The sequence below is a fragment of the Carassius carassius genome, chromosome 1 (assembly GCF_963082965.1).
Source record: "Carassius carassius chromosome 1, fCarCar2.1, whole genome shotgun sequence".
Taxonomy (NCBI): Eukaryota; Metazoa; Chordata; class Actinopteri; order Cypriniformes; family Cyprinidae; genus Carassius; species Carassius carassius.
The window spans coordinates 19,427,211-19,441,092 of NC_081755.1; the positions used below are offsets into that span (position 1 = coordinate 19,427,211).

A 13,882-nucleotide genomic window follows, 5' to 3' on the forward strand; every position below is an offset into this window, starting at 1 on the left:
GCAGTATTTTATGTGACATTCAAAGATAGTCTGTAAAACAAGTTCACTTTTGACCACAGTCACAAAAAGTGACTTAGTTTTGCAATATGTTAAATAAAAATAAGAAAACCTTCCTTTGTTTAACATGTGCTGTTTGTAGAATCTGCAGATCTAATGTTGCATGATGGAACTATGAGTGGTTTAGTGCATCTTACATTGTGTTGCCTACATACAAAACCTAAAGATAACATTTATAATAATACAATAATAACAGAGGTCCTAAAATAGAACCCTGTGGAATATCATAAGGACTACATTTAGTCCTGTTACAACAGTAATCAATCAATGATGAGAATGAAAATCTGGGTGATTTTTTTTTTTCAAAGATTAATAAGATCTACATATTCTTGCAATCTAGTTATAAAAACTTTTTCTAGGGGCCACGTCATTTTCAACTGCTATTTAAATTTTTTACAGTGGCTCAGTGTTTAAAAGGACACTTTTGAGTGGCTGCACTTCAAAAGACTCTTTCCAGTGACTCCTTCATTTTCTTGAAGCAAAAATGTCCTTCCTGTTCCTCATTAAAAAATAAATAAAAATAAAATAAATAAATAAATAAATAAAACACACACACCAAAGAGGAAAAACAAAGAAAACCAGCCAAAGGCTTTATCTGACAGCTCAGATTTTAATCTCTCATATATAAACATCACAACAAAATGTTATTCATTTAAAAAAAATCCAAAAGAAAGCAGAAACAAAACAAACAACATAAGTCACAAAGTAATGTCAATAATACCAACAAAGCAAAATGTTCAATGTCAGCACTTCATGGATAAAAATCAGCTTCTGGTGGTGGAGAAACTGAATAAATTAAGAGTTAAGTGTTAAGAGTCTATGCAGGTCCTTGTTCACTGTTGTTGAGTTGTGCATATTCCAGAGCTACCTGCTGAGAAACACACAAAAAACCTTACATACTAGCTTGCAGAGTTGTGTTATCAGCAAAATGTTTAATTTTATTTAACTGGCTGTCTAAATTAATACAGAAATAAGACTTTGGACAATATATGCTGCTTTAGTTTTTTTCCCCTAATTTGTAGGAAAATATTTGTTCATGCATGTTTCCCCCTAATGATAAACCTCATAATGAGAAAAAAAATCATTTTAATGAGAACAAAATTCTGACTCATTAATCACTACTATATGAAACATATACAATTTATTTGTCATGGCATTTGTTTTGTACTGCTCTTAATTATGCTATACTAAAAAAATATATACTTATATACTTAAAATATATATATTTTAGAGCAGTATTTTTACTGTAATTTACTCTAAAATACTAAAATACTAAAATACTCTTTGTATTTTGTATGACTAGGCATTTTCCTGACAGCCTTCATAATACTGACCAAATCAGATACAGTGTTTAGAAATTTCTTCTGTGCCATCCATTTCTTCCACAAGAGGGCCACCCTGTTCCAAAACTATTTATACATACCTACATGTGGACTTGTGTTTGTGTGTCAGCATTGTGTGTCACTTACGCCATCAGCCTGTTCCAAAACTCCTACAAAAAAACAAAACAAATGAACCACTGTCACAAAAGAGCTGCAGTGGCAAATGGATGAATATTTAATAACTTCAGCTCAACTTCCTGAACCAACTCCAATCAACTCCCAAGGAAGAGGAGTACGGTGCCCGCCTTAGGCTTATCGTGTTAGTGCCATGCTAATGTGCCTGTGTAAGTAATCCATTTCCCTCCAGATGCAGCTATTGTTTGGCTATATGTGGGCATGCCAAAACCCATTTCAGCATGACCTCTGCTATGTTTCAGCATTGTTTCACATGCATACCGCAGTGATTAGCAAGAGGTCTTTATTTAAATCAACTAGGGAAAAGGGACTGTGTAGTGTTCACGTGTGCTGAGGAAACAATAGCCGAGTTTCTGTATCAGTTGAGCAGAGGAACACGAGAGAGCAGGGCCTGTTGTGAAAACAGGAAGCTCTTTCCCACCAGTGCAGGAAACAGCCACCTGGTGTGCATGCATCAAGCATTATGGAAACACCACACGTTCATTAACAATGTCAGTTTGGACACGTTTACTGCCTGTTATGCTCATGCTCGAAGGGGAGGGTTGCATGATTCAAAGATCTGAGCTCACCTGGAGTGGACACCTGGACCTCTGTGTGTTGGGCACTGTAATGGTGCTCTATGCTTTTCGTCACAGGAACTTCTAAATATGAACCCATCAGCATTAAAACTAACCAGCAATCTTTTGTTATTCTTTTGTTAAATAATTGCGACCAATATAGAAAATGTAAACAAAGTTCTGACACAGCATTTCACACAGAACCAATTCCAATGATCGAAAATGATAAATATTCAATATCCTGCTATAACTGATCGATTTTTCACAATGATGCCATTGGAGTGATTCTTTGAGTGTTGAAGAGCTTTGAAATTCTTGCAACTCACCTCTGCAGAGACCCACTTCCTGTGGCTGAACCAGCTTAGAGTCTTCATCAGGAGGATCGTCAGAATCTAATGAAATATCAAGCAGAGGGTGTCATGAGAGGATCTCACAGCTCACTGGCATAATCCTGATTCAAATCTGTACCTGAGCCAGATGCATTTCCACTCCAGACATTCCTGCCCATCACACCGGGAGTTCCTGTGAGGCAGAAACAAACAAGTTCAACATTCAGAATACCACTGAGTCATTTCCATAACCCTGAGGTGTCCAGTACAATGTCCTATAAAATTCAGCTCTAGCCTGCACAAGATACGCTCACTGGACATTCTAGCAGTCTTAAAGACCTTGATTAGCTAGTTCAGATCAAATTCATCAAATCATCACTATACCCAATTTGTACTGAATCAGAAACTTTTATCTAAACGGACTAAGCTTGACATTAGTCTTATTAAAGATCAAAGCATCTTTTTTAGGATTTATTGAACACAACAGTTTAAAAAATAGCCAAATGCACTGTATTTATATTCACATGACAAGGATGAGGTCATCTGTTACCATTGAGAGCAGTGTTGTCTTCAATGTCGAGAGTAAGGCTTATTCTCATTGGGTCACCTGATTTGGGCCTTGAAGGTTTTCTGAGAAAGAAAGCATTTTCAAACAAATTGGAATGATGATATAAGACATAGCAAACAATGTAGATGTTAAACAGAAACTAAGAGGCGTCTTACACTGATAAGTCAGTTTCTTGCTTTTGTCTGCGTGGGTGGGACATTTTCTTAAAAAAGAATGTCAGGACTATGACGATAGCCACCAAAAGCAAGATACAGAGCAATCCAATAACAGCCTCCTTCCACAGCGCTAAACTGACTATAAAAAACACACACAAATCAGCAGAAAGGACACTTGAACATCTTCAAAAACTTATTCTGTAGACATTTTCACATTTAGGCCAGAAACATACTCTACACAATTAAAAGTTCTCTGCATTGTCACAAGGTGAGCTATTAGAGTAGCATTAGTTTACACAGTTTTCACTGAAACTTACTCTTTCAGGTCAACTAACTATCTGTGTACTTGAGTAGAGTAAGCATTGCAGTTCAAAAAATTCTGTAGAAGCTCTACTATGACTTTCGAGTGATCAGAAGGTAAGCTGGTGTTTGTCTAAAAATAACCTACCACCAATTTTTGCTGGATCACTTTTTTTGGTTTCAGAGGCGTAATTAGATGCCTCACAGTAGTAGTTGCCTCTCTGCTCTCTTTTGATGGCTTTGATGACGTGTCTTCCTTCTGAGGATCTGACCTCTTGGAAGGAGGGAAGGAGTATAGCTCTGTTATGATACCAGGTGAAGGTGATGGGGTAAGTGCCCTGTTGTACACGGCAGAAGAGGGTAAGGTCCGACCCCTCTGAGATTGTATCCTCCTTTGTCTCCAGGACAGGCCTGGAAACTGGTACTGATAGACAGAAAAATTTATCTCATGAGTGTTCTGAAGTTCTCTTTCAGTGAAAATCATGAGCTCTGTTGCAAAATCCGATTCACAATTTGACATATTCAAAGTGTTTCAATGCAACGCTTGTGAGAACCAATGGTGTATGGAGTCAATGTCATGCCATGTTTAACTGAATGTGAACAGGAATGAGATGCCAGTGACATTACCATTGAATAACAACAGATGCTGTAAACTGTTTTATGACTTAGAAGACTTGGGGCTAGTTTTACTAAACAGGGAAAATTAGCGCAAATTAGCATAGTCACAATTAAAGAATAAATAAACAAAGAAGCCAGTACGTTGAAAAGAACCTGAGGTAAAAAATAATAATTTTTGATAGAGCTTGTATTGCATGAATCCTAGTTGAGGGTTGTGGGTATTCTATTTTCTGTTTGTTGTATGAAACTAAATAAATAAAAATAAAAATTGTTCACAAAAAAAAAAATCCTAGTTGAGGGTTCCAAGTCATATTTTTTTTTCCTGAAGCAAGTAAAAAAATATTATGACTTGGTAAATGATATTTTGGATAATGTATTCTTCTAGCATTACAAATAAATTAATGCATGTGGAAAAACACCTCTGGCTTCTACATGCTCTGTGTTCTCTTCAGTGCCTTCTCTTAACAACAATAATCACAGCCATTTCAAGTGCAAAATAGTTTAACACATGCTTATTTTGGGTGTTGAATAGTGGCACAAATGCCAGTAATTTGATGAGCGCAAACGTAAGTAAAATGTGTTGTGTAATCCATTTGAATATTCTCTTCCCATAACTTTTTGGTCTGAAAGGAGAACTCCTACAAATAAACATTCAATAAAGTCAGGTTGTAAACCTAAATAATGGTGTCCATGCTTTTTCAGTGCTTATGCTTCACTGCGCATCCGTAGTAAAACCTGACCGTACATTTTAACACCAAAATACGGATTGCGCTGGTAAACTTGCCCATGAAGTATAGTTTTGGACCGCTTCTGTGTGTTTACAGTCTTCATTGGAAATAACATTGGAATTTTTTTTTTTTTTTTTGTGAACTAACCGTTTAAAAACTTTACAAGCTTGTGTTTTCCCAATAGTCAGATTTCACATAAATTCATGTTTTATTTATTGTTTTGTTCACTGATATTAAGTAATTAATTAGATACTTGATAAATTTGTTAAAAGCAAAAAAAGAAAAAAAAAAAGAAAAGAAAAGGAAAAAAAAACTACAATGTGAATATAATTTCCAATTTCCTGTAGTATAAAACAAAACAACATCCAATAAATAAAGCTTGAGCATTGCATTGATTTTCCCATGGATAAATGGTGACATAAGAAAGATAAAAAACTGTGACCAGAACACTATAACACATGCTTTTATAAACCATTCTGCTCTTTCAACATGGCTTGTGTTTCACTGGACACTGAAGAAGTTTGCAATGTCAGAAAAGCCATACATATGGTGCTAGTTGTGTTAGTTTACAAATCATGCTCTGTGGTAAAAGTGTTTGGTCGTAATAATGTTTTCCAAGGTACTGCATGAAAAAATTCTTTACTAATCAATAATCTGCATCTGTAAATATAATTTGTGTGAAAAGGAATACAAGTTAGTGCTTCACTGCTACTAGTTTTCATTTTTGCTGGAAGCTGCAGGGAATTTTATGTACAAGTACATGTTTTTGAGTTTTACAAAAATGTAAATAGAGGCATGTTATTCCAATGAGTCTGTTTCCAAATGTTTCAGTGTTAAGTATCAGGATGTGGTCCTCTTACCTATGACGGGTGATCTAAGGGGCTCACTGGTCCTACTGAACGATGACCCACGGTTATAAGCCTGACATGTGATGGAGTTGATGTCTTCTGGAAAACTGATGGAGGTTATGTTAAAGATCGCCCTGTCAGCTGCTGTAACCACTGTCCTGTGAGCCACTGGAACTTGGGTCTTCAATAAGGTGTAGTTTATTGGAAGCGTTCCACTTTCAGCCTCACATGAAACTCTGAACGGCTTACCAACAATCACCTTATCAACAGCACGAACGACTGGGGCAGAAACAGGCACTGGATAAGAGGGGAGGAAGATGAGAAGCGTGTTAAAAGCATGCACATAAGAAACCATACCAACTGAAATCAAAGTATTTGCAGCATTTCACATGCTGTCGACTCAACATTCTTAAAAACAAAGGTTCTTTATTGGCAGATATGGTGCCATGAAGAACATCCATGGAATCTTTCCATTCCAAAAAAGGTCTTTATACTGGAAAAAGGTTCTTTAGTTAATTCAAAAGAAGAACTGTTCACTGAATAATTCTTTGGGGAACCCAACATGAGTATGTTATTGCATCAGCACACAAATCCCCTTATGGAACTATTATTTTTTAAGAGTGTGGTATACTGGCACCCTTGGGATGGACTATATTGCTAGTTTATCAAACACCTTATGTTATTTATGTGCTATAACAAGTTGTAACATAGCAATAACAAAAAACTAAAAATGTTATGTTATAGGAGTCAAAAAGACAATATGGATAACATGCATATCCCCTAATGACAGAGCTTTGACAAAAGCATAAACTTATCACCTTTAGCTTTTACATCATGTGGTGAGCTGGTCTTGTTAACTTCTTTAGCCATTGCCATGCAGTAGTATTTTCCATTGGTGGCGGGGCTTGCAGTGTCTTCGTTTTTTGCAACTGCTGAAATGTGTCGACCATCTTTCAGCAAAACATACTTTATGTCCGCTTTTACGATCTTCGCAGAGGAGGTTACATTACTGCTGCAGGTCAGAGTGAAGCGTTCTCCTTCGAAAACCTCGTTTGGGCTCATTCTCAAAATCGGCTTAGAGAACAGTTCTGAAAATTGAAGATGAAGCCATAAAAATATTTTTTATAAAACTTTTGTCGCTTGAAAATATATTAGGACTGTCAAAGAATTAATCACAATTAATCACATCTAAAATAAAAGCTCTTGTTTACATTATATATATATATATATATATATATATATATATATATATATATATATATATATATATATATATATATATATATACGTGTGTGTGTGTGTGTGTGTGTGTGTGTGCTGTGTATATTTATTATGTATATATAAATACACACACAGGCATGTATATATTTCAGAAAAATATTTTATTTTATTTTGTATGATTAGTCATGATTAATCATTTGGCAGCAGTATATACAGTACAGACCAAAATTTTGGAAACATTACTATTTTTAATGTTTTTGAAAGAAGTTTCTTCTGCTCATCAAGCCTGCATTTATTTGATCAAAAATACAGAAAAAACAGTAATATTGTGAAATATTATTACAACTTAAAATAATAGTTTTCTATTTGAATATACTTAAAAAAAAAAATTTATTCCTGTGATGCAAAGCTGAATTTTTTAGCATCATTACTTACAGCCTTCAGTGTCACATGTAACATCCGGTCTATCACATGATCATTTAGAAATAATTCTAATATTGTGATGTATTATGAGTGTTGGAAACAGTTCTGCTGTCTAATATATTTGATGAATAAAAGGTTAAAAAGAACTGCATTTATTCAAAATAAAAAAAAATTCTAATAATATATATTCTAATAATATATTTTCTTTACTATCACTTTTTATCAATTTAACACATCCTTGCTGAATAAAAGTATTGATTTTATAAAAAAAAGAAAGAAAGAAAAATTACTGACCCCAAATTACTGACCAGTAGTGTATATTGTTATTACAAAATATTTATATTTTAGGTAAAGGTATGTTTAGGTTATAAACATAACATTTTTTTTACTTTTTATTCATCAAAGTATCCTAAAAAAGTATCACATGTTCTGAAAAAATATTAAGCAGTAGAACTGTTTCCAACTTTGATAATGAATCATAATATTAGAATGATTTCTAAGGGATCATGTGATAATGATCCTTAAAATTCAGCTTTGCATCACAGAAATAAATGATAATTTAAAGTATAATACATTTAAAAACAATTATTTTAAATTGTAATAATATATCACAATATTAAGTTTTTTTCTGTATTTTTGATCAAATAAATGCAGGCTTGATGAGCAGAAGAAACTTCGTTCAAAAACATTAAAAACAGTAATGTTTCCAAACTTTTGGTCTCTACTGTATATATTATGCATTTTTTTTTTTTCTGATAAAATCTTGGTGGTTAGTTACCTGCAACTTGTAGCGTATAGACTGCCTTCTTTTGCACGCTGCCTTTCTCTGCTTTACACACATAGTCCCCTGAGTCCTCAGCTCTTACTACAAGGCTCTTTGTGAAGGTTGTATGAGATTTGTGAAGAACAGTTTTGCCTTTAGTGAGGTACAACTCAAGATCTGAGGGATATTTCACCATACATGTGATCTGCACCCTGTCACCCTCAACAACATTCCCTTTGGGTGAGATGCTTATCTGTGGGGTGATCGCATCAAGATCTGTAAAAAAAGAGAGATTAATCTCACTCTTAATGCAAAATATTATTAGCTGTGCATATAGACGGTTTATTAACTTCCGGAAGGTTTATTAACTATTTGGAAGTCTACCGGAAGTTAAGTTGCAGTAGGGCCACAAAAGCGTGCATGCGCAGTAACGTTTGTTTATGTTGTTGCCGTTGAAACCGTCTATACAGTATATGCTCTATACAGACCCAACAAAAAGGCTTGATTAGCAGTTTTTTCTCCATGTGTTGCTATGTTTCTTGACATATCATATCGGGGGAGACATTCATTCAAATGTTGCTCTTTAAATTTTATTAGAAGGTTTTAAGTAATCAATATGCTGTTACCTCGTACAATAACTTTCACCACGTTGCTTTTGTTGGAGAAACCAGCATTAGAGTGCATTATAACCATATAGGCACAATGCAGGTAGATTTCTGTGATCTTCTGCGTGGTCAGAATGGTCTTTACAGAGTTGCTGTTACTACTGACTCTCTTGACTTCCAGATCATTCTCGTAGAAGTAGAAGACCAGACTGCCCATCTCCTCTGATGCACTGCATGTGGCAATAATGTCTTCCCCCTCAGACACAATGTCAGACTTCACCTTCAGTGTAGGGATCTGAAGACCTGCACGGGTTGAAACCAGTGAATATAATCAGAGTATCAACTAGAAAATTTTGCAATGATTAAAACCATTGCTGACATCTGATAAAAAATAAATAAATAAATAATAAAATAAAATAATAATGTGATGACCGCAAGCAGAAAGCAAAATAACTCTCAAGAATCATCAGCAAATCTTGAAATGGCTCTGTGCAAGTTCATAGACAAATAGCATCATTAAAAAGTAGATCTGATGAGAATGTTGTTATCAAACATAATACTGATTTTAAAGAGGATGTAATCTAAAACATTTTAAGATTGGCATATAAAAAGGTTCGGATGTAATCGTTGTTAAAATACCAATACAGTTTTATGCTATTCTGGGAATTTAGAGATGCATATGTGTTGGACATAATTCTGAATATGTAATAATGATTGGCAAAACATTCATGCATTCAGGGTTAAAAGGCCAAAAAATATTATGTTTAAACACACAGTCCAACAAAGGAGCAAAAGCTTTACTAAAAATATAGTGGATGACAACAGTTGCTAGAGTAGAGTTGGTCAGTAATGCCTTTAAAGGCATAGTTCACCCAAAAATGAAAATTTGCTGTGCATTTACTCACCCTCAGGCCATCCAGGTCGAAGGTTACTTTGTTTTTATTTTTATTAATTTTTTTGCTGAAAACATGGTCTTTGGTGATTCATAAATGCAAGTCAATGGCTATTGTATAAAAATAAAAAAAGCATACAGAGACAAGACCAAATGAATAATCATTGCTCCTGACAACATATTGATGTCTTATGAAGCGAAACGATCAGTCTGTGCAAGAAAAATAACATTATTTACAAAATGAATAGCCTACCAGTAATCCACAGCCTCAGGAAATGGGGAAATCTGATTCTTTTCCATGAACTGGTTCTTTCAGACAGTTTGTTTTGCCAGTTTGTTTACATTATCACGCAATTATGTAATATATACGCAATTACATTATTAAAGCAGCCAAAGCATATAAAGTGAATAAACATGTCTTATAAACCATGATAAACAATAAAAACCTAGCACAGACCAAACGTTTTGCTTCATAAGAGCTCAATATATCATCAGGAGCCATGGGTATTCATTTTGTGTTTCCTGTTTTTATTTTATTTTTAATCTTTTTATTAGTTTTGACTCAAAGTGATGTTAGAGTTAAATTTAATGAATCAACACATATCCAATTAAAAAACCTTACTTTTCTTTTAAAGTAAAAAGGTTGCCTACATTTTAGATGGCCTGAGGGTGAGTAAATGAACCAGGGGCGTCGGACTGGGGGTAAAACCAGTACTGATTACCAGGGCCCCAAAGAAGAGAGGTTCCCTTGAAAAGTCTAGAATATATATTTTCAAGGGTGGGGGGGGGGCGGGACTATCATTTTCATTTTTGGGTGAACTATCCCTTTAAGACGGGGCTCAGCGAGGGGTCATTTACTGTATGTTACTAACCTGTGACGCGTAATGACAGGATGTTGCTCATCTTGTGCTTGTCGTAGATGTGGACACTGCACTGGTAGCGACCAGAGTTGGACACCCTGACAGAAGATAAGCTGTGCTCCATCACTGAGGCGCTGATATTTTCGGTGTACACCTCATGATCATCCTGCAGGAGTCTGAAGGAGTATGTCAGCGACTGGGAGAGGCTCTGACTGACACTGGCCTCACAACGAAAGATCACCTCAGTGCCACTCTCCACATTATGAGCAGGAAGCACTGTCAGTGTCACCTGATCAATGGTCACCGCTGCTCAGAAACACCCAGGAATTGCAAACACACACATAAATGTATATATGTTATTGTAAAATTATTTTACACATTTAATCAGAAGTTTCATCATTTGTGGTGTTAGACTCCTTCAGTATAATTAGAAAAAACTTTTAAAACTTTCTGTTTGGAAAGATTACATTTCAAATATATTTACGTTTATAGAAACGTTGGCTTGCTTCAGTTAGATATCACTTCTAAAGCGTGATGATCTCTCTGTCTTCACTTTGAGCAGAACACACAGTTCTTTTCCTGAAGTCTTAAAGGAGGCCAAAAGTGTGGAATGCAGCCGTTTAGAGCAGAAAGAAGCGGAAGGAAGGAAATCACATAAACAAACATTAAACATTACTCCCTCAGGAGTGTAGAGCCTGTGATTTCTTTCCTAAGTCTCTCAACCTGACCAACAAACACATAACCTCACTTCAGTAAACACCACTCAAATCTAGAAAAACAGGGAGAATCTGAATCCAAACTCAATGGAGGTGGATTGATTCGAAAGTTGTAGTGTTTGAGGCTTGGAATCCGCATCACTGATTATGTTTGAGCCTCCAATTAAACGCAGACTAAACATCTTGCTATTGCACAAAGCGCAAACTTCCTGTGAGCGGCTAAACAGTGCGTGACGAAAGTATCTTTGAAGGATCAAAGCATCCATGTGAATCTTCTCTGACTAAAAATAAATCCAAGAAGTCTCCGAAAAGCACAGAACTGTCAAAATATTTCACTGCTCCCATTTCCCAACTACATAAATCAAGCGGTCAGGTTAGTCTGAGGTAAAAATAACCCGACAGAAGCCGGTGACCTGAAACTGTCACGACCAGAGTGTTTTCTTCCCATGCAAATACAGAGTACAAACAGAACCTGGAAACTGAGGACTTACCTGCATGTATGTCGGCCGCTTGCCCTGCAGATGAGAGCAAAAAGGAGAAAGAGGTGAGACAGATGAATCAAAAGAGGACGAGATGGTGTCAATCATCAGTGAGAGGTGTCCTTACACAGTGCGCTCAGGCTGATGCGGAGCAGGCCGAGCCAGAGAAGACACACGCTCATCCTCACAGGTGAGTGTTCATGAATGTAAAGGACGCACACGCGGGCGCTGGAGGATGAAGAAAAGGGCAGAATGCTTGCATTTAACACATGGAACCGCCTTTCTTTGTTTAACGTGGATCAGGAAATGTGTTTCTTCCTCAGGATGTGTGTGTTGAGTGTGTATATGAATGTTGAGTTCGTCCAGACCCTTGGAAAAAACGCCTTTCTGTTCATGGCGGGCCTCAAAGGCCTTATGTTTTAGTGCCGTGCTGAAGACATCCCAGCCATATTTAGAAGATCAAAAAGATGCTTTTTGAGGCACATTAGCAGTGTGTGTCAATCCAGCACAAACACTCAACCACAAAGTACCATTGAAGCACCCTGTTTTTAACACATTTTTTTTAAGGGATTTTTTTCAGTTGAGATTCAGTTGAAACTGAAAATGAAAATAATTTCAGTTTCAGTTAACAAGAACTGCACTGCTTTTAAATTAGCTTTTTTAATGTTTTCATTTTCTGTTTAACTTCAGTTTTAGTCATTTTGATACTTTTGCTCTGTGCTTTTGTCATTATAATTATTACAATTTACATACGTTTGTTTTTAGGGATGTATTGTTCCATGGCAGTACTTTTCCAAAAATACATAGTATTATGTATATTAATACCATATATTTTTATTTTGCCATGTATCATGTTTTTGAACATGGCATGATTATACTATGCATTTCATGTATTTGACGGACAAGGTAAATGTCATGGTACATGAGAAGTTGATCTTTTACTATGTTGTCAAAGCATCATGGTATCACCATCTGATACAATCACATTACCATAGTATTACCACACTTCTTTATTGTAAGGGAATTAAGGGTTAAAAAAATTAAGACTTACAAATCAAACCCAAAAGTATCATTCAACACAAAAGGCCACAAAAAAGCCTGTGCAAAAGTGACCTTGACACAATGAGGCATGCTGGGTACATGACAGGAAGTTTATGTTTAAAGAGAATGAGTTGAAAACATATGTCAATATGTGCCTCTGGCTCACGGGCTTCTGAAAGGAGATTGCAGTATACAAGTACAACCACTAGCTGTCGCTCCAGGTTTACAGAGAGGATGTTGACTACAGGGAATCTGTCTATGGCCTTCAGAGAAGTAGATATTAAATCAGTAAAATGCTTCATCTCTTCATTATCAAAGACCAGAAACGAGCAATTAGATCTTTCTGTCCCTAAACTCCTGTCAAAACAAGTTGTGATGCTCTGGATGAGAGAATTATTCGAAGCTGTCACACATTTATATGACGCCTTGAGCCTCTATTCATGGCAGTTCCTCTTCTCGCTCGCCTGAGGGAACTCTTGAATTAACAGTGCTAAATGATTCATGCTGTATGTTTGAGCTTTAATTGGGCGTCTGCCTCAAGCACACCAGCACGACCAGTTTGTTCTCAGCAGTGAATTACCTCAGGTTTAGCACACCACGTCAAACACAGGATGTCCTGCTGTCCACAGTGCCAACATAAAAATGAAATGATCACCGCTGAAGAATCAGTGACTCTACTGTTTTCCTGCCTGTAAATCTCTGCTGTTTTGCAGCATGTTGAAATGCATTCACCCCAGATGTGCTTGTTATCCAGTGACACAATACAATGACTTTTAGCAGTTTACAGCAGGATTGTGGCCAAGTTTTCAATCTGAAGTGTCACAAGATTCTTCGGATATCATTTTCAGATACCGATTTCCTGCGCAAGAAACATTTCTTTTTCCTATCGGTGTTGAAAATAATTGTGCTGGTTAATGTTTTTTTATTGTGGAATTTATATATCAATTAAAATGTCCTTTCCTTAACTTAGATCTTTCCTATGTCCTGAATTTTCTTTCCTTTCCTTCCCTTCCCTTCCCTTTCCTTTCCTTTCCTTTCCTTTCCTTTCCTTTCCTTTCCTTTCCTTCCCTTCCCTTCCCTTCCCTTCCCTTCCCTTTCCTTTCCTTTCCTTTCCTTCCCTTTCCTTTCCTTTCCTTTCCTTTCCTTCCCTTCCCTTTCCTTTCCTTTCCTTTCCTTTCCTTTCCTTTCCTTCCCTTTCCTTTCCT

General features: G+C 36.1%; 1 protein-coding gene across 4 annotated transcripts; it reads right to left on the reverse strand.

Moving 5' to 3' along the window:
* Positions 1-563: 563 nt before the first annotated feature.
* Positions 564-11,879, reverse strand: pecam1a (platelet and endothelial cell adhesion molecule 1a). Of its 4 annotated transcripts, none has more exons than XM_059550187.1 (15): positions 11,764-11,833; positions 11,649-11,672; positions 10,454-10,747; positions 8,711-8,992; positions 8,100-8,360; positions 6,496-6,765; positions 5,690-5,974; positions 3,632-3,907; positions 3,184-3,322; positions 3,011-3,090; positions 2,600-2,653; positions 2,458-2,523; positions 2,144-2,212; positions 1,527-1,549; positions 564-925 (listed from the first exon to the last, which is right to left on the reverse strand). In XM_059550187.1, the coding sequence occupies exons 1-15, from the start codon at positions 11,816-11,818 to the stop codon at positions 875-877; spliced, it is 2,229 nt and encodes a 742-aa protein (XP_059406170.1). In that variant the 5' UTR covers positions 11,819-11,833; the 3' UTR covers positions 564-874. The 4 variants fall into 4 exon arrangements, with proteins under 4 accessions (XP_059406170.1, XP_059406162.1, XP_059406154.1 ...); XM_059550179.1 differs by having other exon boundaries at positions 565-928; XM_059550171.1 differs by having other exon boundaries at positions 566-925; positions 2,144-2,215.
* Positions 11,880-13,882: the final 2,003 nt, after the last annotated feature.